Source organism: Melopsittacus undulatus, chromosome 2 (genome assembly GCF_012275295.1).
Source record: "Melopsittacus undulatus isolate bMelUnd1 chromosome 2, bMelUnd1.mat.Z, whole genome shotgun sequence".
Taxonomy (NCBI): Eukaryota; Metazoa; Chordata; class Aves; order Psittaciformes; family Psittaculidae; genus Melopsittacus; species Melopsittacus undulatus.
In genome coordinates this window covers 77,515,888-77,538,343 of record NC_047528.1, presented here as the reverse complement: position 1 = coordinate 77,538,343, position 22,456 = coordinate 77,515,888, and the positions used below count along the sequence as shown (strand labels likewise).

At 38.6% G+C, this 22,456-nt stretch overlaps 1 protein-coding gene across 1 annotated transcript in view; it reads left to right on the top strand.

Annotated features, from left to right (window-relative positions):
• SCML2 (Scm polycomb group protein like 2) overlaps positions 1-22,456 on the top strand; it is a 71,015-nt gene that overhangs the window by 36,047 nt on the left and 12,512 nt on the right. Inside the window, exons 7-9 of the mRNA XM_005151470.3 lie at positions 12,087-12,337; positions 17,200-17,335; positions 19,039-19,242. Of these exons, the coding sequence (XP_005151527.2) occupies positions 12,087-12,337; positions 17,200-17,335; positions 19,039-19,242 (591 nt within the window). The remainder of the gene's footprint in view (positions 1-12,086; positions 12,338-17,199; positions 17,336-19,038; positions 19,243-22,456) is intronic.

The window sequence follows — 22,456 nt, the reverse complement described above, 5'->3', positions numbered from 1 at the left end:
GTACCTCTGCATCCTTGCTCTCACCTGCCTGTGTGTAGTTAGTGTCTGCAGTTACTGCAGATGGTCATAGTACCCGTAATCTAGTTTATTCCACTTTAGCAGATTTCAGCAAGGGATGAACTATGTGTGTAGCTCTACTGGTAGGTCCAGGATGATCTGCCAGTAGAAACGTGCAGTGAGAAGGCAGGGGGAAGTTAGGTGTGGACAAACTACACTTGAGCAGAAGCCATCTAATAGGTAACCTGCTGACCTCAGTTGTACTGTTTTTGTGCTCCCAGTCTGTAAAGTGTCTTTCTTACCTTCTTCAGAAGGTTGAACTTGTCCTGAGAAATCATGAATAAGATGTGTAATTATGATAAATTAATTATGTTAATTGTGACGACATAAAATGGCTTTATTTTAAAGGGGTGGTATAAATAAGTGGTGTAAAATTTTTAGAAGATATTCTTGTTTAGATTGCTGAGTCTAATTGCATCTTCTGAATAGAAGTGTTATTAATTTGTTTAGTCTGCTTCACTTTCACTGCTGCAAAACAAGCAATATTTTGAGATAATACGTACAGAATTTTTCTTGCTTGATAGAGATCTAAGAGTTCTTTAACAGTTAGTTAGTAAAGTTCATTATATATTCCAGTTTCTCAGGTAATGAAACAAACAGAATTGAGTATGTTCAAATCTGCTGAAGGCTTGAAATAACCAGGTATTCTTAGGGATTCTATTGCTTTGGTATAAAAAACAATTAACACTTCAGGAATTAATAAAACCTGAAGCAAGGTGCTTACAGACTTGCAGTGAAATCTGCAAATTTTGGACACGTGATAGAAACTGGGGGCAGGCAGGTGCAAGCTGTGGATTTCATTATTTTTAACTCTGGCAGTGGACCCAAAGTTAAGCGCATTTTTGTTAAAATTGTGTGTGCTCCTTTTGTCCTTGTTCTGAGCATAAAGAATTTGTTCTTTCAGTTTTGCTAATGTGCTTATTTTTTTTATAAGCTGTTCATGTTATGCACACTTATCAAATCTATGTAGCTAGATGAGATTTTTTTGCTCTCAGGTTATGTTTGTCACTGTTACTTGATCGCTTTTGAACCATTAAAGAACTGTAATGATAATTCTTTATTAAGATGTAAATAATAGCTTCAAGGAGAGTGTAATCAAGTCATTTCAAATCAGAAATATGATAATGTTGTCAGGATTCTTCAGTAAGTCACATTTACATTGACTATTCCTGTTAAGGAAGAAAGTATGGCAGATGCTATATTGTAGGGATTCACTTGAAATATTATAGCAGTATTCTGGCCTGGACTTTTTTTCCAGTGAGTTTAGTATTTCTGCCTTGGATTTCCACAACAGAAAGTGAAAATAATCAAGTGTAGTTTAGATCACAGTGAATATAATGAGAAGTATTCTTGGGTTTTGTAGCTATCTTTCTTGAAAGCATTTAACGCTGGTTAAAGCACAGAAAAAACCTCTTGGGTTTTAGTGAACAAGCAAAACCAATACCCTGCAATAGAAGTATGAAAGCAATAAAGGATCCATACCTAACACAATTTCCTGCCATAAGACATGCAGTTTAATGTCTAATTTAGCTTTTGGAAAGAGAGATGAAATGCAGTAAGGCAGGCAATATGAAAATTAGGGAAAAGTTTAATTCAGCTGTTTACTGTCTTAGCCATTTAGGATATCCAGAGAGAATGTAGGACCTCCATCATGGGAGGTTTTGAAGAACAGTTTAAACAGTCTTCTTAGATATGAGTAAATTTATTCACACCAGATTATGTGGTATATTTAGTCTTTATAGTCATGTCTCTATAATTTGCATTGGTTTGGGACAGATAAGATCAGGAACTAAGATGCAATTAATAGAAGATAAAATGAAGAAGGTAGATGAAAAGTTGTTTTGCACTAACTGTTTTGAGCATTCAAGCCTTAATCTTCATGTTGATGTTTTGTCTTCAGTCCTTATCAGAAGATGTGACGTAAGTGGGCCTGGCTGAGTGCCAGGGTATGCATACAGTGATATGAAATGTAGTGTTTAATATTTATATTAGCAGAAGCTGTGCTTAGCCAATGTCGTAGTTTGTTTCCTTAGAAATATCTGATAATTTTTGTTACATATGATTTGACAACAGTGCTTGATGGCGGCTTAGCCTGCTGGCCCAAGGTTAATATTTTACAGATGCAGTAGGCTGTTTTCTTTGTCTCCTGGTCACTTAAGTGCTTTTAGAGATGACTTGTCACTCAGAACATCATTGTGAACTATAGCTGGTGAAGGAAGTTGGCATGATAGTGTCTATGCTGGATCAATCTGAAGGATCATCTGCTTTAGCAGGGTTTCTCCTAGCAGTGGCACATAGGAGAGAGGCTTACAAGAGTATTTCTAATATCTGGCTTTCTACGACCCAGCATCTCCTGAGCCCAGAATAACACATTATGCTGAGTACCTCTGGAGGAGCTTGATCTGTTTTGTTCTGTTCTATGTTGGAGCAGTCTACACTTTCATCACCTACGACATCCTGTACTTAGGAGTTCTGTACTTGAGTGTATGTTCTCTGGAAAAGGTGATATTCTTTTTCTTGATTGTAGCTTAATTTTTTTGTCTTCATGTTCTTGTACTGAACTAGCTTTTTGTACTTCCAGTACTTATACAGGAAGACACAGTAAATAGTAATTCCCTATTTGTCTTTTTCATATCCATCATGATTTTGTAGATGTAGATTCTAGCTTCCCTCAGCTATCTCTGCTCCAAACTTGTAAAATCCTGTTCTGTTTCATTTTTCATTGTTATGGGATCAGTTTAATGCCTCTGATCAACCTTGTTCTTCTGTACTGTTTCCATTTCAGTTATGGCATTTTTAAGCCACTGGAACCAGAAATGCACAAAGTATTTAAGACATAGTTGCATAGTGTTGGTTTCTGTTTTGTTTTCTCTTCCTTCTGTAATTCATGAATTGGGATTTTGGATTATTGGACTACCTATCAAGCAATGCACTAATACTGTTATAGAAATATTTATTTAAATTCTATGATACCATTTTTGTATATCTTAGAATTGGGCTAATAGCCCAACACTGATCATGGAAGCTGTATTATTTTTAATCTCTTGACATTGTGTTTCATCTGTTACTTCCTCTACTGAGCAACTGCTCAGCTTTACAAGATCTTTTACATAACTTTACTGACTCAAATATTTGTTCAACAGTTGTTGCCATTTCATGCTTTAGTGTTTACTATTTGATTCCATATATGAATCAAATGATACAAGCCCAAGCAGAAATCTCATCAGAAATCTCTAGAGTCTCTCTCCACTGTGGAAACATGTCTGTTTATTCCTGGCTGCTGTTAGGTATTTTCCATGAAATTCTTTAGAAGGATCATGAGGATCTTTCCTCATATGCAGTGCCAGCTAACTATTGTTTTGAGAGAGGCTGTGGTGTGAGATCTTGTCAAATGCAAATCCACAGACTACATCAATTAACTTTCCATTGTCTGCTTGCTTACTGACTCCTTAAAAAAAGCAGTGAAATGATTTCAGTGAGATGTGACTTTTCACTACAAAAGCTATGATTGGTTCTCCCAGTCCAACACATCGTATTTATTTTTGGGTTTGCTACCTCTGTTCTGTACAAGAGTTCTTAGCAACTTTGCCAGTACTAACATCAGGTGTCCTCTCTAAGCCTTGCTGCTAGAGCGTTGACATTGCATTAACCACCCTTTTAAGTCTCTGAACTTGAGATAGTTTTAAGGACAAATTTGCACAGCACCAGCTGTAGGTTAGGCATTTCATCTTTTGGCTTCCCTAAATCTCCTAAGTGCTGTATTTTCTGCCAACACTCTACTGCTTCTTTTGTCTTAGTTTTCTGGCCCCTACTGCTGGTACTTCATGTCAGGGAACTTGTTTCCGGTCCTTATGAAGAGGGGTGCTGATACGGGAATTGACATGATGAGTTTCCTTGGAGTCAGTATAAATACAAACAAACATTCAACACTATCGCTTTAGTATTATCTAAAAAAAGGCATTTAATGTTTGATAACTTTTGGATGTTTTCTGTTCACCCTTTTTCAAGGCCAAACATATTACGTGTTTCTGTTTAACCACCATAGATCGTAATTTTAATTTTACTCAATTGGAATTATCCAAAAGCTGTTACTATGCCTAAGAATATTCTTGTATTGCACTGTAGTTAGTTGTAGCTGAGGCTTATGATTGAAGTAGATGGCAGATGACTGGAAATAGTCAGAGCAGTTTCTGTTTGCTCTTTCTAAATAAAATAATTTTGGTGTTTAGTCTTTAAATGGAAATAGCAGTTACTAAGGCAACTCACATTTTAATTTATAATAAAAGTAAAACCTTTTCCAAAATAGAAAGAAAACAAAAGAACAACTGGGGACAAGCCATGTGGGAAATGACAAGTAGTTTCACCTGCGAAGATTGATTTCAGTATGGTGTCGTATCCATCATTTAGATGTGAACAGCATCTGCTATATACTCTTGCACCTATGGTCTTACAAAGCCAGATCTTTGACAGAAAAAGGTGAAGCAAGAACTAATGAAGGAGAAATTACTCTCTGCACTGTGCAGGAGAGACTAAAGAAAGATGATGTAGTAATATAAATAAAAACAGTGATACACTGTAGCTTTAATCTTTAGCCAGCCTCCCTTCCCTTCTCCCCTCCCTCATCGTCTGTCCCCTCGTCGCTTTTCTCACAATTCAGTGCATTTATTGTCAGTGAGAGCAATCTTCTTTCATTACGCTAATCAGCCTGTGATGTTAAAGGTCCCCCTCAAAAGCTGTCTGCAGCAATAACAGCAGTACAGTCTCAAACAGAGATTAAAAAAGTATCTCATTTGTCTGTCTTGTGATTTTTTTAGTTTGGTTTTCTTTAATTTTTGGATGTGTTTTCATTGCTTTGTTTATGCATGTTTTTCTAAGCTAGCTACTGGAGATGCACTTTTCTGTTATTTGTAATGAAATTATGTCAAAATAGGTGTACTGTATATTCAGCTGAGTTGTACACAAATGTGCAACACCAGTATAAATTTAAGTACTACTCTATATGTTTGCATATGAAATAAAAGAATTGTTGAAATTTTAGACAGAGCTACAGTTCGATCAGTGAAAAGACTGCTTCATTTAAAGTAGCCAAAGCCAAAGTCAGATAAGCACAGTAATCTTGAGTTTCATTAAAGGAAAAACCAACTGCTGAAATGGTACAATTTCATACTGCTGGAGGTTTCATTTTTCTCTCAGTGCAGCCAGCTTCTTTTCACAAGCAGGTCACAGTAGTTAAATCAGGCACATACAGTAAGCAGATTTATGCTGTCTTCAGAACTGTACATGAAAAACTCCTCAGTGCTTCAGGCTAAAGTCTGATTTGCCACATTCTCTCACATGTTAAGCTTTTTTTTTATTTGGTATTAATGTTTCTTGGCATCTTGCAGTAAGGCCTGGATGGTGCTGCTACAGGGCAGTAATCACTAATGAAAAAATAAAGGTTTTGCCTTTCCCAAAGCTGTGTCCTTACTGTAAATCTGGTTTCCTCACCATCTTACCATGTTTATTTATAAGGTAGTTGTAATTTTCTTTTAAATTGGAAATATTCCAACACATGCATTTTTGACTGGTACATGGATTTTTTTTTTTTTTTTATTTCCTCTTGTTCAGGTCTTGAGGGTACTAATGTCAACAGTGGCTGTGTTGCTCAATGAGTGGATGGGATTGAGTGTAATTTCTCCAAACCTGTATTAGTACATATAAGCTATGTTAAGAATATCAGTGCTGCCATTCAGATGTAGAGACAAAACAAGTTGTGGTTTGCACTAACCACACTCAGTGTTTCTTTTTTTCTTCCCCTGAAGCTTGTTGCATTTTGTTGTTTCATTTTGGGCCTTTCATCCTGGTGCTGATGCTATTTGGGGAAAATTAATAGCAAAACCTGGGGAGAACTAGTAATGAAAGGGTGAAGAATCAGGATGTTAAAACTCTTGCCTGATGTGTAGAGCTAGGCTTTGGCAGGCTTATTGACAGATTCATCATCAGCACACCTAAATTGTCTTCAGGTAACTCAAGTTTCTGCTGCTTTTGTAGTTTATTTGGTACTTACTTACTCTCTTCCTTCCCAGTTTATCGACAAAATACAAGGGTTTTTTATTTCAGTTGTGGTTTTTTTTGTTTGTTTGTTTGGGGGTTTTGTGGGGTTTTTTTTGAGAGGTTTGTTTGTTCGGGTTTTTTGGAAGGGGGTTGGGTTTTTGTTTTTTTGTTAATGCGGTTGCAGTAGCAATGTGTTACTGAGGAGAGAGACTAGAAACTGGCTTTTCAGAGATCTTGGTTTCTGGAGATCAACTGGAGAGATCTTTTCAAGAGCCTTTCTTTTGGTTTGCTTATAGTCCCCACTATGCACAATCCCTGCCCCTGCCAGGCTGTTAAAAGTTGCTTTTTTGGAAGTGATGTGTGTGTGTGTGTGCGTATGTGTGGTTAACAGTGAATTTTGATGGAGCTTGATTATTATTTTTACAGGACTGTTTTGTAAAGTGCTGGCTTGCCTAGTGCTTGAAAATGTGGGAGACGGGGGGTGAGGGATGGAGGATGCTACGGTACTGCCTGGGTAGGTCACTAGGAAAGAAATGCTTTCCTTTCACAGAATTGTTAGGGTTGCAAGGGACCTCTAGAGATTATCTAGTCCAACCCTCCTGCCAAGGCAGGGCCACCTAGAGCAGGTTACACAGGAACATATCCAGGTGGGTTTTGAATGTCTCCAGAAAGAGAAGACCCCACAGCCTCCCTGGGCAGCCTGTTCCAGTCCTCTGCCACCCTCAACATAAAAGAGTTCTTCCTCATGTTGAGGTGAAACTTCTTGTGTTTTAGCTTATGGCCATTGCTCCTCGTGTTGTTTCTGGGCACTACTGAAAAGAGTCTGGAACCATCCTCCTGGCATTCACCTTTGAGATACTTGCATTCAATAATGAGATCCCCTCTCAGTCTTCTCTCCCCATTAGACTAAACAGGCCCAGCTCCTGCTGTCTCTCCTCATAGGAGAGATGCTTCAGACCCCTGATCATCCTTGTGGCCCCCTAATTTTGTTTTGTGTGGCTTGGAGCTCTCCTTTTCACCCATTTCACCTTTCACCATTTCACCTTTCAGGTCTGTGAAAGGAAGGCTAGGATTTTTTAAAGAAGATAGCAGGAGTCTTTTGTGTTTGTTTGGTTGGTTTTGTTTTGTTTTATTTGGTGTTTTTTTTCATTTGTTTGGTGGTTGGTTTTGTTTGGGTTTTGTTGTTGGGCTTTTTTTCCTTTTGTTATGCAGGTAGCAGAAACTAAAATCCAGAACAAAGAAAATTGCAAACCATAATGCCCACGTTTTGCCCAAGGTGGGTGGTGAAGTTTCTGAATGCAGTGTTGCTTTTTAGATCACAAAATGATGACTTTTAACTGACTTTGTATCATAGCAACATATCAATTAGTATCTCACAGCTACCTTTTAACCAGAAGTAATCCAAACACAGATAGAAAGAGGTGTCATGTATTATAGATGCTTACGCTTTTGTATGGCTCTCTTGTTCAATTGAGACATAAGGACATAAATTTTTATAATCCTTGACAGTAAGCTGTTTAGAAAAATTGCTAATCTTTTTCACCTCCTTTGCCAGTTGTCAAAACTATCATGATAATAACCTACTGCATTAAAGAAAGTTAATTTTATAGTTAAAATCCCAGGCTAGAACAGAGGAGGGATGTTTCCATTACTTCTGCTGTGGAATGCTCACATGGATTTAGGGTAATCTGCTAAATTTCTTCACCTCATTTTTTTTAATCTGTAGATGAGAGAAGGGCTGGGCTTTTAGGTTCTTAGAAGAACATTTGGCTTGTGTCTCAGTGGGTTCATAGAAATAATACTTCAGTACAAATGAATTGTTTCTGTCTTGAGAGACATGCTGGTTTAAACAGTGAATTACTATTTTTACAGTCCTAATTGGCACCTTCACATAAGGTAGCAATGCTGTATTCACAGAGTGTATTGCAGAATGGGCCCCTATATTGTTTTGTGTCATTTCACTAAAGCTTTTTAAAGTCTTGTCTTGTAATTGCTGCTCTGTGACACTAACTGAATAGTAGATTTCTAATGTTTAAATATTACTACTAATCTGAACCTTTTTTCCCTTTGCTTTGCATAAAAGCATGGAGTGAAACCATCACTGTGGATTATTTGAGGGAATTTTACTAATTAGAATTGTATGAGAATTCAGGCTTCAGAGCTGTCATCTGTCCCATCCCCTTCCCAAGTGCTGGAGGTTTCAGTAGCTTCAGATTTCACAGTTGTCTTAAATATCTGACTTACTCTAGAAAGAGATCTTTGGGATAACATTCTGGGGTCAAATTTTGCAGTCCTGCATGTGCCTGGGCAGGTTTTCTGCTTCTACCAGCAAAATTTGGCCCTCATCTAAAGTCTAATCTTTCATGTCCTTCTCATGCAAATGAGTTTGGTTGGCTCCAGTGGATGATCTGCTTGCGTGAATGAGAACTGAGTTGTGGCAGTGCATCTTTAAGCTGCGAGTTCCAAGATAGTGGACTCGGGGTTTCTCTTACATACGTTAGATACAAAGTTTATAGGTGTTGGGGTTCTCACAGAATAGTTTCAGGGAGAAAGCCAGAAGATTTTGTATGAGCAGTGATTGAAAGTATTGAAGCCGTTTGTGTGTTGTGTGACAGTAGTCACCTATAGCCATCATCAACATGACAGTATTACTAGAGCTGTGTGTATTTGAAAACGCTGTTTAGTTGCTAACATTGCGATGGTAAAGTATGTTTGTGTAGCAAGATCTCTGCTCCCCAGTTATTGAGGATGCCAGTAGGTTTTTGGTGTAAATAAGAGACTTGGGGAAAGAATGCCATGCAATGCGTCCCTCTCTTGAAACTGGAGCAGTGGAAATTTGTGTAGAAGAGCAATACTACACAAATGCTTGATTTTGTTTGTGCAAATGAGAAGGTCTTTGTGATGCAAAGCAGCATCCTGAAAAGGCAAATGTGCTTTTTTGGTTGTAAATATCCCAGCTAAATACTGCAGTAATTGCAAGCAGAGCTTGGCATTTTTCCTCTCTATTCTTTTCATCGTTGTATTTTAACAAGTTCTCATGAGACTATTAAAACATCTTAGTTTTTGGAACATGTGGCCTAGTGGGGATAGCTCTGTCTACAGATGCAGTGGGTTGGCAGCTCGATTTTTGCATGTCTTTTCATTTCCCTTCAGATCCTGTGACCCAGTGTAACCTTTGGTCTCCCTCTGAAGGCTGGGTTGAAGAAAGTATGAGCAGGTGACTGATGATCACTGTCAATACAGCCTGCAGACAATATGGGAATTACTTTAGCAGTCTCCCACTCCCTTGTGCTCCCCCCACCCTCTCTTAAATCAACAAATGCAAATAGCAGCCTCCTCATTTGCTGCTATCTCTGGGAGGCTGCCCAGGCAGCATGGGCTTTGTTGCAATCCTGCCTATTGAAAAAAGCAGCTTCAGCCCTAGGCAGAAGGAAGAATATCGAATGGGACCTGATTCCCCCCGTTAATGGTTAATGCTGCTAATATTTGGTCCTCTGGAGTATACAGGTAGGAAGATACTGAGATAAGGGTACTTGATGTGTGTGGTTCAAGAGGGCAGCCTGAAGTGGTTGGAGCTGTTTTCATTGCTACTTTTTGTCCAGTAAATGTCCTTCTGGAAGGGAATAGGGATTACCCAGTGTCCCGAAACTCATACCTGTGCTTCTAGAACCTGTTGACGTTGCTATTAGCTGTGTATTTAACCTTAGCTTTATCTTTACTGTGTGAGAACAAAGATGCATTTATTAGATTTCAGCATAGGCAGGGGCACAAAGAATTTGTGAAACGTTTCTTTTGGAGGTCTTGGTTTGCTAAATGCATAGTTGTGTAGCACAAATAAAAATAGCTTCATTTTACATGAGTGCAAGCGTTATACAGGACGCAATATGTAGTACTGAATTGTACAGCATTCAGTTGATAGTGTTTTGCTTTCCAGACGTATGGCTTAATGCGAGGTGTCATTCAGCAATTCAGAGATCTCAGAATAATGTTATGCCAGCATTTGGTTAAAATTCTGTTCATCTTATTTTAAGCTGTCATTGCGTATGAGAGCAAGTTTTGGCATACATAAGTAAAATGAAAATGATCACTGCACATCCAGGAGGTGGTCCTTCTTGGATACCTAGGGATATCATGTCTGTATGTGATGTATTAGGATTGTAGGTGGTTATAATGAAGAGGTTTTTTTCTCAACTGCCATCAGAAATATTAGATTAGTAACAGACTCAAATAGCAATGTATGTGAATGCTCCTACAGCTTTTAAAATGTGTGTCAGTAGTACTTGTATTTTGTAAGAAGTCTGTTTGGAGTGTGTATTTTATCTTACTGTAATATTCTCTGTTGCAAATACTTAATAACAGTGAACTCCTGAATAAAAATTCAAAGTAACAGTTGTAAAGCTGGCTGCTGGGCTGTTAAGGTGAATATCACTCATAGAGCTAGACATTAAAACTGTTACTCAATCTGTAACTATGTTCTTTTCTCAAGATCTCATTTCAAATGTATCTTTGAGGTTTATTTCATGTTTCATTTGCTTATCAGAAAGCCTCAACATACTAATATTTTGGGAGAAGAAATATTCCAAATTCACAAAAATCCTGGAAATTAGTTATTGGCAGCCCCCTATGCTTCACTTTCACTTCACTTTACTACTCTGCAGTAGTGCTTTGGATCAGACACTGGTTGGGACAGTCAGAGCCTACTTAAGCCCTCACTTGCAACACTTCTAAGTTGTGTCACACTAAGTTCTAGTACCTAGGGTTAGGGGGAATCATGGGAGTTTCATCATCAGGGAGATACAAAAGTCTGTAGTGGGGGCAGTGTGATACTAGAAAGCCATCTGATTATAGTCTAAAGGTTTCAAATTATCTCAACTCTGTTGTGTGATCATCTCCTATAGGTCTCACAAGGATGGTTTGCTGTCACAACATCTCCCGTTTTCATTTTCAACTTACCTCTTCCTCAACTGATCTATCTGCTTGCCAGCAATCAGATCAACAAAACAGAATATTTGTTGTATTTTTGGACCTAGTAATTGTGTTTCGTTGGGTGCAGGTGCTACTGTAGCATGGTGTGGTACATCTTTGCATTGAGGATATGTCCTTATCTGTGGGTTCTATTTGACATCCTTCTGGTGTTTTAATCTCTCCATTGTGAAGGGAATTATTACAACAAAATCATCAGTATTACTTCAGAGAATAGTGTGTTGTGTGTAAAACATTCCTAACTAGGAAGTTCTATCCAATGAATTCTGATTATGTCTTTCAGCTTTATACCAGGTTATAATACAGTCACATCATATATGTATTGGATCAATTTTGTATTGGGATAGGAGATTCAACAGAGAACTGGTTCAGTGTTAAGACTGAATTAAAATGATACTTTGTGTTTGATTTTTGGAAGTCCTTCCAAATAAAATTTTAAGTCTGAATAGCTCCAGGTAGAAAAATTTGGGTATAGTTATGTGAATCTAAGTTTCTAAACAGGCATCTCAGATAAATACTCATTCATGATACATTTCCTATCATTAGTTTGTCCTCATTAGTGGGATGATTTTCTTTGCTATTTTTTAGCTCCTTAGAAGTAGTTGGCATGTCTTGTAATTGTGGAAACTGCTCTTAGAGAATGGATATATTATGAGCTCTGTAATTTCTGAAGTATTTTGAAGGCCTTCTTGATGAATGGCACTTTATAAATATAGTTAAATTATAGGAAGCATTTATAAGGTGAGTGGATTAATTATTCTTTTTTGTTTGAATGTTTTTATCTTAGGAAAGTTGCTCTAAAAGAACGGGAGTAAAGAGTTCTGTCTTTGGCTTTAATAAAGTTCTGTAGTTACATGCCAACCACTTAAGTTCAAAATATCCAAGTATATTTATTTTACATAGTAAATTGTGCACTACTTTTATTTTTTTTTAAACCTTTGTTAGAAAACTTTCTTTCCATCATTCATTTTGAGGTTTTCCCCCCCCTCCCTTTTGTTTTTGTTTTTCCTCAGTTTCCATTACAAAGAGCAGTGCAAAAATCCAATCTTCCCCTTCCAAAGTGACCCGGCGTTCAATGCAGTCTCCACAGAAATCTGCTCCGGTACCAGCGCAACGGGGCAGGAAACCAGGTCGGGGCAAACCCCCTGGACAGTCTGCAGTTCCCAAGAAGGGCAGGTCTCCTAAAAATATTCCCCTGACAAAAAGCATCTCTCATACTGAAAATCTTAAAACAAGGAAAAAAAGTTTAAAACCTGGAAAAAAGGTTAGTCCTTATCTACTACTTTACTTTTTACTGAAAAATTTTGTAGTGAGACTTTTTTTTTGTTATCATTTAATTTTCTTTCTTCTCTTCAGCCTTCAGGGCTTTACTGTTTTCAACAGCTGGTTACAAGAAAAGTCTAGAATGGCTATTCTGGAATATGTCAGTATAAACTTCTGTGGATTATTTCATTCCAGAGCAAGATTACTGATTTGTTTATGGGTGATTTGCTAGTGTTTAATATTCTGGAATAGCCATTTCCAGTAAAATTACAAGAGCCAGGAGAGCCTTCAGGCTTTTTAGTCTGGGTTATTTTGGTACTGAATCATATATATAGTTTGAATATTTCTTTTTTTTTTGTTTGCTTCATGTTTGGAAACAAAGGATTAAGAACAGTGAGGGATTTGTTGCAGAATTCAGGCATTTTAAGCATACAGCTAAATTTGCCAACTGAATCTCTAATTGTGAAGTTACCAGCATGAAGCAAGAAGCTTCTTTCCAGGCAATCCATTTCTCCAGGTGTGGGCCTAATTCTGCCTTGGTCTGAAAGACAAGATGACTTTTTGCCTTTCTCCCTGCCAAGCTGTGTCAGATCTAGAGTACTGGCAGCTGCAGCTTCAGCTCCTCTGGAGTTGTTTGATAAGGTACAAATGATCACTGCTGTAAACCCCCCTTCCCAATCCCATGTGACACCAACACTGGTGGCTATATAATCCCAGAATGAGCTACTTGAGGGAGCTAAACTGGTAGACAACTGACCCTGCATCCATACCTCTTATTATCTTCTTTGCCTGCTCCACCCCAAAAAAGCACAAAAGCTACATCTGCAACAAGGAAGGATAGGATGACAGCAGGGCAGATTTAGGGCAATTTGAATTGGAAGTGCAGTCTTTTTTCTGAGGCTTCTCACCCACTGCAAGCTGCCAAAGAGGAGTAACAATCCTGCAATGTCCTTCCCTAAATGATTTGTGCCTGTCTTTATGGTCTTCCGTCCTTTGCATTAGAACCAATGGGGGCATGGGTGGCATTGTGTTTTCTGAGTTTGTTTCGAGTTTGGGTTTTGTTTTGGTTTTTTTTCCTCCCTCAGATTTAAAAAAGTTGTATTTTGGAAGTTTTTCATATGGGATTTAATGTTAGTTATGTGATCTTTTGAGGTCCCTTCCAACCCTTGGGATTCTGTGATTCTGTGAAAGGGGTAGATTAGTGACCCTCTTTTAATAGGGCATTATTAGGGTATACCTAGAAAGCTGTAGCACAAAACTGGGAGCAGGCACTTCATTGAAAAGATGACCATAAGGTAAGAAATGTTTCTGGGGACCAGAAATTGAAAACCAAGTGCTGTCTCTACTGCCTGCCCCTTCCAGTCAGATATCCACACTGGTAGGCTACAGATGCAAATGATCTCCATCTCTCTTGCTTGGTGTGTATCACAGTGCAGAGAGACATAATTAAAGAGGAGAAAGGTGCTCCCATCCAGACTTAGCTGGTGGATGGGGTGTTCTCCAGAAATCAGGGCAGGCTTTAAAGGAGAACACAGGACATTTGTATTTTAAGGATGTACTCAGGTATGGCAGGATGCACATTTTCATGTGTTTTGTCCTCTGTGTCTCTTGAAAGAGAAATGGAGAGGCTTTGTGTACCATTTGAAAGAATAGTTAGAGGTATCTCACATTTAGAAGAGGCTTCTGGGCTCTTAATGCTGGGTATCTGGAAGTGTCTGCTTGGAGCACTGCATTTGGCATCTGATCTGTGTGAGGTACTTGAAGGGATTTGCCTAAGGAAAAGGAATGGGGGTTACTGCTGACACTCCCTTATCTTGAGGTGGTGAATCTGAGGTACCTGTATGCACGCAGGATGTTCTCTGTGGGACAAGGCAAACAAGAGCTAGGTTTTGCAGAATCTAAGTTTGATATATCTAACAGGAGTTTTACTTCATTGACTTTTGCAATAAAAGCTTTAAAAAATAGCTCTTGTTAAGAATCCATGGATGGTTGTTACTGCTTTGGTACATGGTTAAATTGCTGAGATGTTATGCATACGTGCAAAATCTTTGAACCGTTACACCTGTTTGCATAAGAGAGGAGATGTTGCTTTGTGGGAGTTCTGCACAAAAGTAAGTGTCAGATGGAATGCCATACAGCCTGTTGTCCAGAGAAGCTGTGGCTGCCCCATCCCTGGCAGTGTTCAAGGCCAGGTTGGACAGGGCTTAGAGCAACCAGGTCTAGTGGAAGGTGTCCCTGTCCATGGCAGGGGGATGGAACTGGATGATCTTTAGGGTCCCTTCCAACCCAAACCATTATATGATTCTGTGATAATACTATGGAAGTGGTATATGTATAGAAATTTGAAAGTGCTTTTTTCCCTCCCAAGACTGATCAAAAAACCCTCCTCCAGCTTTCATGCTAAGTAATTGTGCTTTGAAGTGTTAGCTGGCTATGTGGTAGTTAAAAAACTGTGTTTAGGGAGGTTGATCTATACCTGATACTCTGTAGGGTTGTTTGACTTTCCTTGTCCTTTTACACTTGTTATGCTGCAATGTTTATCATTGTGCAGGTATTAATTTTTGTTATACAACTAGGAATATTGAGCTGTTGAGTCATCTTTCTCCTTTACTTAAAGTTTTCTAAGCTTCTCTGTCAGTGTGAGTTGCATGTCAGGTTTTGTTTTCCATTTGTCTTCTCCTGTTTGCACTGTATGTTTTTATTCTGTTGTAATGAAGAAGAAATCTCTTTATATCTCTTCACTATTTTTAAAAGTACACTTTGCATAACAACGCAGAGAATTCCTTCCAGAACTTCTTGAGGAAGTGCTTTGGTCTGAGTGTGGATCATAGCCCTAAATTTGATACCACAAGAGGAGAGTTTCTAAGCGTGAAGGCGAAGCCTGTGAAGTTGGCCATGTGGTGCCGGGCTGTGAGCAGTGCTCTCTGCAGGCAAACGGAGCTGGTATACCCTCCCAGCTAACAGGGGACAGCCGACAACACCCTGACCAAGCAAATGTGCTGAGCCCTGCTGAGAACGCTGCCTGTCTTGTCAAACAACATGGCTTTGGGGTCGCAGTTTGCTGCTTGTCTGCTTGGGGTTGCAAAATGGGAACCTCAGCTGAGCAAGTATAACGTGCTGTGTTTTCAAAATGCATGCTCTTCTGAAGGAGGAGGTAGGAAATGACTGTCTAGCCTCACCACCCTCATGTGTTAGTGTGAAGGGCAGCTAGTTTCTCTGTCAGTTCAGTGTTTGTATTTTGTTTTCACGCTTACATTTCTTCCATTTCTTCCTCTTCCCCTCAACTCAACCACCCATATTTTGCAGCATGGTGACAGACAACTGCCCCCCAAGCCAAAAGCTCCCCAGGCTTTCAGGAATGTCTGATTTCAGATCAAAAGCTCAGTCTTCCCAAGTGCGTTTTGGCTCTCAGTATTAAGGATGGAGAGAAACCTTTCTTAACCCAGTGTTAAGATACATAGGCAATTCCTGATGAATAATACATCACTGCTTAGTTCAGTGTTTGACCTGAGCCACCTCATCTCATTCACAATGCAATGTCAAGCATAATGTCAGTTATGGCGATTCCACCCAGTGCCTATATTGTCAAGTAGCTTCTGCAGCCAAACCTGTCTTCTCTGAACTGTAAGAAGGGGCACAGAAATTTTCTTTAAACTTCCCTGGATTCCAGAAGAAAGCTAATTTATTCTTTTTAAGTGTTTTTTTAGGTGTTACAAAGAAGTTAGGCACTGCTGCTTTTAGGAAGGTGTAAATTGTGTTTGCTTTCTACATGTCGTTTAACATATTATTTGGAAAATATGCTGCTTCTAAAAGTGTAAAGAACGACTACTGCTAAATGGAAGAGGGCTTAGCCTTCCTTAGCAACTTGACTGAATTTTCACTCCGCTGTAGATTACTTTTACCAGTAAACCCCTTATCACCTGAATAGAAAAGTCTCTGTGGTCTTCAGCAGTGTCAGTCTCTTAGATTCCTTTTTTTTTTTTGGTTGATAAGAGAATGAGAACATAATCTGTTCCCTTGCAAGAATAAATGGTGAAGGGTGAGGTGATGAACTTCTTTGTATTTCATTATTTCTATTATTTCCGTATGTAGCACCTTAAACCACATTAGAAACACCTTCCTTGTGCATGTCTCTTTTCTAAACCCCAGTCCAAATCACGTTACAATAAAATTCTTCCCTCCTCAGGTGAAAAATAATGCACTGGCCAATTTCTAAATCTCTGTGCTGCAGACTCTGGTTGTTACATGATATGTTGCAAATAAGTTTAGCTTGGGAAAGGAAAAGATTTTTGGAACTCGCTTGACTTGATTGTAACTACTGGTTTATTTGATATCTTGTGTAAAGCACCAGTTCCTGAAAGTGATTACTTGAAAATTTCGGCCCCTTTGAAACAAGCTGAGGGAAAATCTAAGTGCACTGTAAAGTTTACACCTAGATGTGGCTCAAGTTTTACATGGGAATATACACATAGTCCAACTAACTGCTTTGAGCTATGATAAACCCAGATGATTGGAAGGGTATGGACAGGAAAATAATCCAAAACACCTCTTTGGTTCTTTGTGAGATTTAGAAGAGTCATGAATTAGCATATAAAGCTCATTATTTTCCTACTTTTCAGAAGTGGGTTCTTTTTTAAGTAATTTGTGTTCTGCTGTCTTACTTAAGTAGCTGTAAATGCAAACTGACAGTTTCTGGTCTTCCTTTCCTGGACTTTTATCTGCTGTGTGTAGTAGTTCTGTAATAATGAACCACACGCATTCAGTAAGATGGTAACTGATAGCAGAAATGTTTTGCAGACTCCTTAAAATGCATTCATGGTTTTGATTTTGGGCTGGTTTTGTTTTTTTTTCCCCTCTAAACAGAAAAAAATCTTGCCAGAACAACTGACTCCTGCATCTCCTTCTCCTCATTCTTCTCCTGAGAGGGATGGTGGCACTACACAGATACTTAAAGATGGAGTTAGTTTGTCTGGTGCAACTGCAGCAGTTATATCCACAGGTAAAAGACAAAGGAAAAAACATTATGATATTTTTAGTGTTAAATGGCATCCATTTCAAGCAAGTGAATGTGCTGCAAAGTTCTTACTATAAATCACTATCTAGCTACCTTATTTTTTAAAGATATTTTGAAGTGCCAGTATTACTTAGCGGAACTACTATTTTGATGCCTCTGTTATAGCAAGAAGTGCTGGAGCACAGGGACTTCTGATAGATCTGCTAGACCTGGCAGTTTGTTCCTGCCTGAAGAAGGAAACTACAGTTCTTTCATGTCTGTCCCGCTCCTTAATATATGAAATGGGAAGATATAGCTAAAACCCCATATGATATTCTGATATCATGCAGGCTATAGTGTAATATAACAAAACAGATTTTTATCTCTGTATATCCTTACATAAAAAGAAAAAAATCAAGACTGTTTAAACCAAGTAAAGGCGATCAGAGGGAATACATTCCTCTTTCCTCTTATGTTTGCTTGTTTTTGAATGATAATGAAATGTGTCTTGAAAAGGGTTGGAGAAAGAAATAATCTAGCAAATGAACCAACTCATTTAGTAACTTGTAACCCTGTAGTGAAACAATTTGTATGTTGTTAACTGAAATCTCATGACTTTTTAAAGCCTCCAAAAGTTATGATAATTCTGTTTGGGGTGCTTTTTTGCATTTAAAAACTGTTTTTACAAGCTCTTTGTACTCTTCACTTCAGTCGTGGATGAGGGAAAAACATGTATGCATTTCCTAAGAATGTAAACCTTTCAGGAGGCAGATGTTGAGCTCAGACAGAAAATGCATAGAAACTAGTTGTGCTGATTTGTATCTTTGGTTATTTGTACACATAGGCTTTCTCCCATTTGCAGATGTCAGAGAGTAAGCAGATACATGTGAAGATGTAAGATCATTAAAACACAGAAATATATAATTTTTAAAAATCCAGGATTTTAACTAAGCCCAAGTAATACTACAGTATAGAAAATATGGTAATCTGTTTTCAGTTACAACTTTTTCCCCTTGCAGTCCCTTTTTCTGCCTTGCAATCCCTTTTGAAGGAGGGTTTTGCATAGTTTCTGTAAAACTAATTTCAGAAGTCCTGTTTGATTGGTTTGTGCTAAGGCTTAAACCACCTTACAGTGTTTCTAGAAAAGTGTTTAGTGGAGAAGGCCAAGTTGCAGCGTGGAAATCATACATGGGTGCTTCAGCGCTTCTTAAGGTATGGACTTTCAGTAACCATTATACATGCACACAGGACAATAAAACATGCAAAGGTTAGTACTACATGGGTGCTTCAGGATGAGCAGCAGTGGTAGATATACACCATAGTGTTGCAGCTTCTCAAATAGGAGGAAAAATAGAGCAGTAACTTGATAAGGCCACCTTTATAGAATCACATCTTGTTAGTTTAGAGTACTTGCCAGTAATTCTTACTTTATCTGAACTAGTATGTGAACAGGGATTAGTCAAAACAAAAGATAAGCAGAGTTTATGACATCTTTGTTACATTAGAGGGGTAGAAAAGGGCTTTAAAGAGCAGAGTGTTTTAGGACTCAGGCAGGAGAACCTTGGTAGAAGACAGAGAGAGCACTTTTTGCATGCTCTGGAAGTACGTATGCATGTTCAGCTTCTTGAGTTGTCCAGTACATCTTTTCCTCAAGGTTAAAACTAAAAAGATGATTCCTCGGCAATAAATATGTCTTGGGTTTTTTTCAGTGTGTGTTTATGTTAACAAGCATGGAAATTCTGGGCCTCACCTGGATAAGAAGAAGGTTCAGCAGCTTCCAGATCACTTTGGACCAGGTCCTGTCAACGTGGTACTTCAGCAGGCAGTACAGGCTTGCGTGGATTGTGCCTATCAATCCAAAACAGTCTTTGGATTTCTGAAATCTGGCCATCACGGAGGGGAAATGATAACTGGTATGTGAAGATGCTTTGTTTCTTGTGTTTCTTAAGTTGGTTGTGAACTTGAGATAGGGCAGAACAACTGAAGTAGCTGCAATGAGTTTATATCACTTCTGTAACTATTTAAGAGCAGTCAAGAATATATACTTGTGAACAACTTTACTAAGAGAGTATTGGTGTTGTGTGATTTATCTTACTCTGGGACCAGGATGATTTCAACAATTCTTTAAATTAGAATTTAGTAATAGCAGTGTTAAGTTACTTATGATGATACACACAGTTACATATGCAATCACATATATGATATACACAGTGCACTTAGATTCTTGTACTACGTAGAGCTTGTGCACCTCATTTAGCAGCTGTAGCCAAGCATATGTCAAGTAAACTCAGTATGAGTGAAATAATCAGCTTTATTAATTCAAGTCATTTGCATAATCTTACCCATACATAGTGTTTCTATTCCTAATGCCTTAACCAAGTGGGTGACAAGTTTTAAACTAATCTGTTTAGCTTCCAGGAAAGCGATTTCATATGTTAAAGTTGCTGCTTCTTCCCTTCCTCCATACCCCAGAATTGTAGCAGTATCTTGGGTCACTGTTCATCCACCTATGTCTGCTATTCTGGAATAGGTTTATTTCTACTACATATTAATGGCAGGTCTACAGATAAATTATTTCTACATCTCAAACTGAATAGCTGCTTCTTCACATTTATTTTTCCTTCTAGGCTATAGCAGTTAGCACATCAACTCCTAATTCCATCACTGGTGTTAAAAAGACTTTGTATTACTTTTAATCTCCTTATATTAGCACCAGATGTGAAACATTATTAGTAGAGTTAAATACTAATAACGATGTTGCTGTCTAACAGTATTTAAAAAGCAGCACCTGAGCCACATGCAGCAGAACTACAGTAAGCCTTGCTTATGTGTCCCCATGAGTTTGTTCACAAACTGGATGCAGCTTCTCTGCTGTGTGGTAAAGGTTTAATGGCATTGCATATGTTTGGTTTTGAAAGTTATATTGCTTTATTTTTGCAAGATGCATGAAAGTGCCTTGCTGTACCAAATTCAGATAAATCATTTTTCTAGAACAAAATGCTCAGAGATGTGTGTTTCCTGTATTGTTTTTTTATCATGAAGGACTAAATTGTAGGTCAGTGGCATATCTGGTCTGTGGTGGAGTAGTTGGAAATAATTCTTTCACAGAGGAGAGAGAAATTTCAGAATCTTAATGCAGTTGTAGTTTGCTTACATTCAAAAATTCTGTATGAAAAGGAATTACTGTTCAGCACCTGACTTCACCCAAAGGACTTGATTCAGAGCAACTGGCTCTGTAGCCCTGGAGTTGAGGAATATAGTGCTGTGGACTGCTCCTGAAGCAGAGTCCTGGTCCAGGTGGTAGTGAGACACAAGGGCCCACTGGGTTTCCAGTATTCTTATGCCCCTGCCTTTTCATCAGCTTGTCAAACGGGTTGCTGGGAAGTGGGTGAGCAAATGCTCCCTGTCATTTTATCAAAACTTGTCTTTTATTTTGAGAAGCATAAACTGTGACTTAGGTTAATGTCGCACATGACAACCAGCTGTGCATGTGAACAGTAAGGAGGGAACGGAAAGCTTCAGTAGAATAAAAAGAGGAATTATAAAATGAAATTGCGATTGTTTTCTTATGGAGCTTTTGTTTGCAAGTGGTTTTGGAGTGTGATTTGTGCAGTTGTTTGGGATTTTTTCTTTTTTAGACTGGCAAAAGAAAATTGTTGCAGCAGAGAATAAGCAAAGAAATCTAAATCTTTTGTGGACTGATACTTTCATGATGAGTATTATACCTGCAGTAGGAGGAAACTGTACACTAATGAGGACGTGGATAAAATAATCTTGCTAGAATACATGTCAATAATTAGCGGTTTCTTTTGGTTCAGCTGCCGAAGAAAATAATTGTTTTGAATAGAATTGAATTTAGGATTTTTCCATCTTTTCTTACTCAAACAAAAGCACAAACCATTTTATTTTTGCTTGATGCATAAGGGTTCAATTCAGGCAAATATAACTGAAAGGAAATTGAAGGCTTGATTAGCAAGCCCACTAATGGTGGTGGTGTCAGCCCCTTTTTTTCTCCTTGTAGTGCAGAGACTATGGCGTTTGGTGGGATGGAATAGACTGAGGCTCAGATAAATCTTCTCAAGCAGAGCATTAAAATCAGACTCTTGGGTGAGTTTCTTCACTGTCAGACATACACATTTCTCTGATAGTTTAGCTCTCAGCCTTTCTCCTGTCCTGAACCTGGTATTTGAAACATACTTACACAATGGAAGGTGAAGAAATAAGAAGACTCTTCATCCTGGGGGCTGGGATTGTACATGCAAGGTCCATTCCCTGTTTACTTGTCATTGAAGGCTGAGGTTACTGCACCTCTGAGATACGCCTTTTAGTTTTTCCCCTTAGCATTTGTCTGGGGTGTAAGAGGCTTATGTTGTCCCCAAGCAAAGCAGATAGTTGAGCGTATGGATCTGGATCCCACACCCTTGGCTGGAGTTTGTATGGTTGCCCCCAGGTGTTCAGAGTACAAGGGAGCTGTGTTTGCACTGAATCTTTATTTGTGGATTTTTCCCATGACATGTCTTGCTGGGGCACTCTCATTGCCTCAGCTGTTCCTTGCTTTACCCTCCTGACAACTCTGAGATAATATTTTTCTTTTCAGTGCTTCTTTTCAAAATGAGAAATTAAAGCATGGAGAATAAGTGATTTCCCCAAGGTCATATAAGAAGATCCATAAAGCTATTATAAAGCATTTTAAATTTTTGCTGTAGCTGCCTACTACCTTGCAGTAAATTTGTCAGGAGTTCAGGCTGTGCTAGGTCTCACAGCCCATTTGCTCTCCAGAACTGGTTGAGTTCCATGCAAAAATTTGCCTTTAGAGACCCCTTCGCCAAACAGGAGGTAGAGGGCCTTGTATCTGAGCCACATGTGGGACTGTGAATTATTAGTATTTCATTTGAACATTTGAGCCTGGAAAAAATGAATGGGCCATGGAAACACATTGGTCTGGGATTTGTCCCTGTAGTATTGACTCTTAAACTTTAAGCACTTGCAGCAGGTCAGTGTGTTGTGAAAGCAGATGAGAGAGGTACCACATTGTTGTTTATGGTAGCTGGTTAACTTTCATTAACTCCAATCAAAAGCTTCCTTACATCAGTGGTATAAGTAATTGACACTTCTGAATTCATCAAG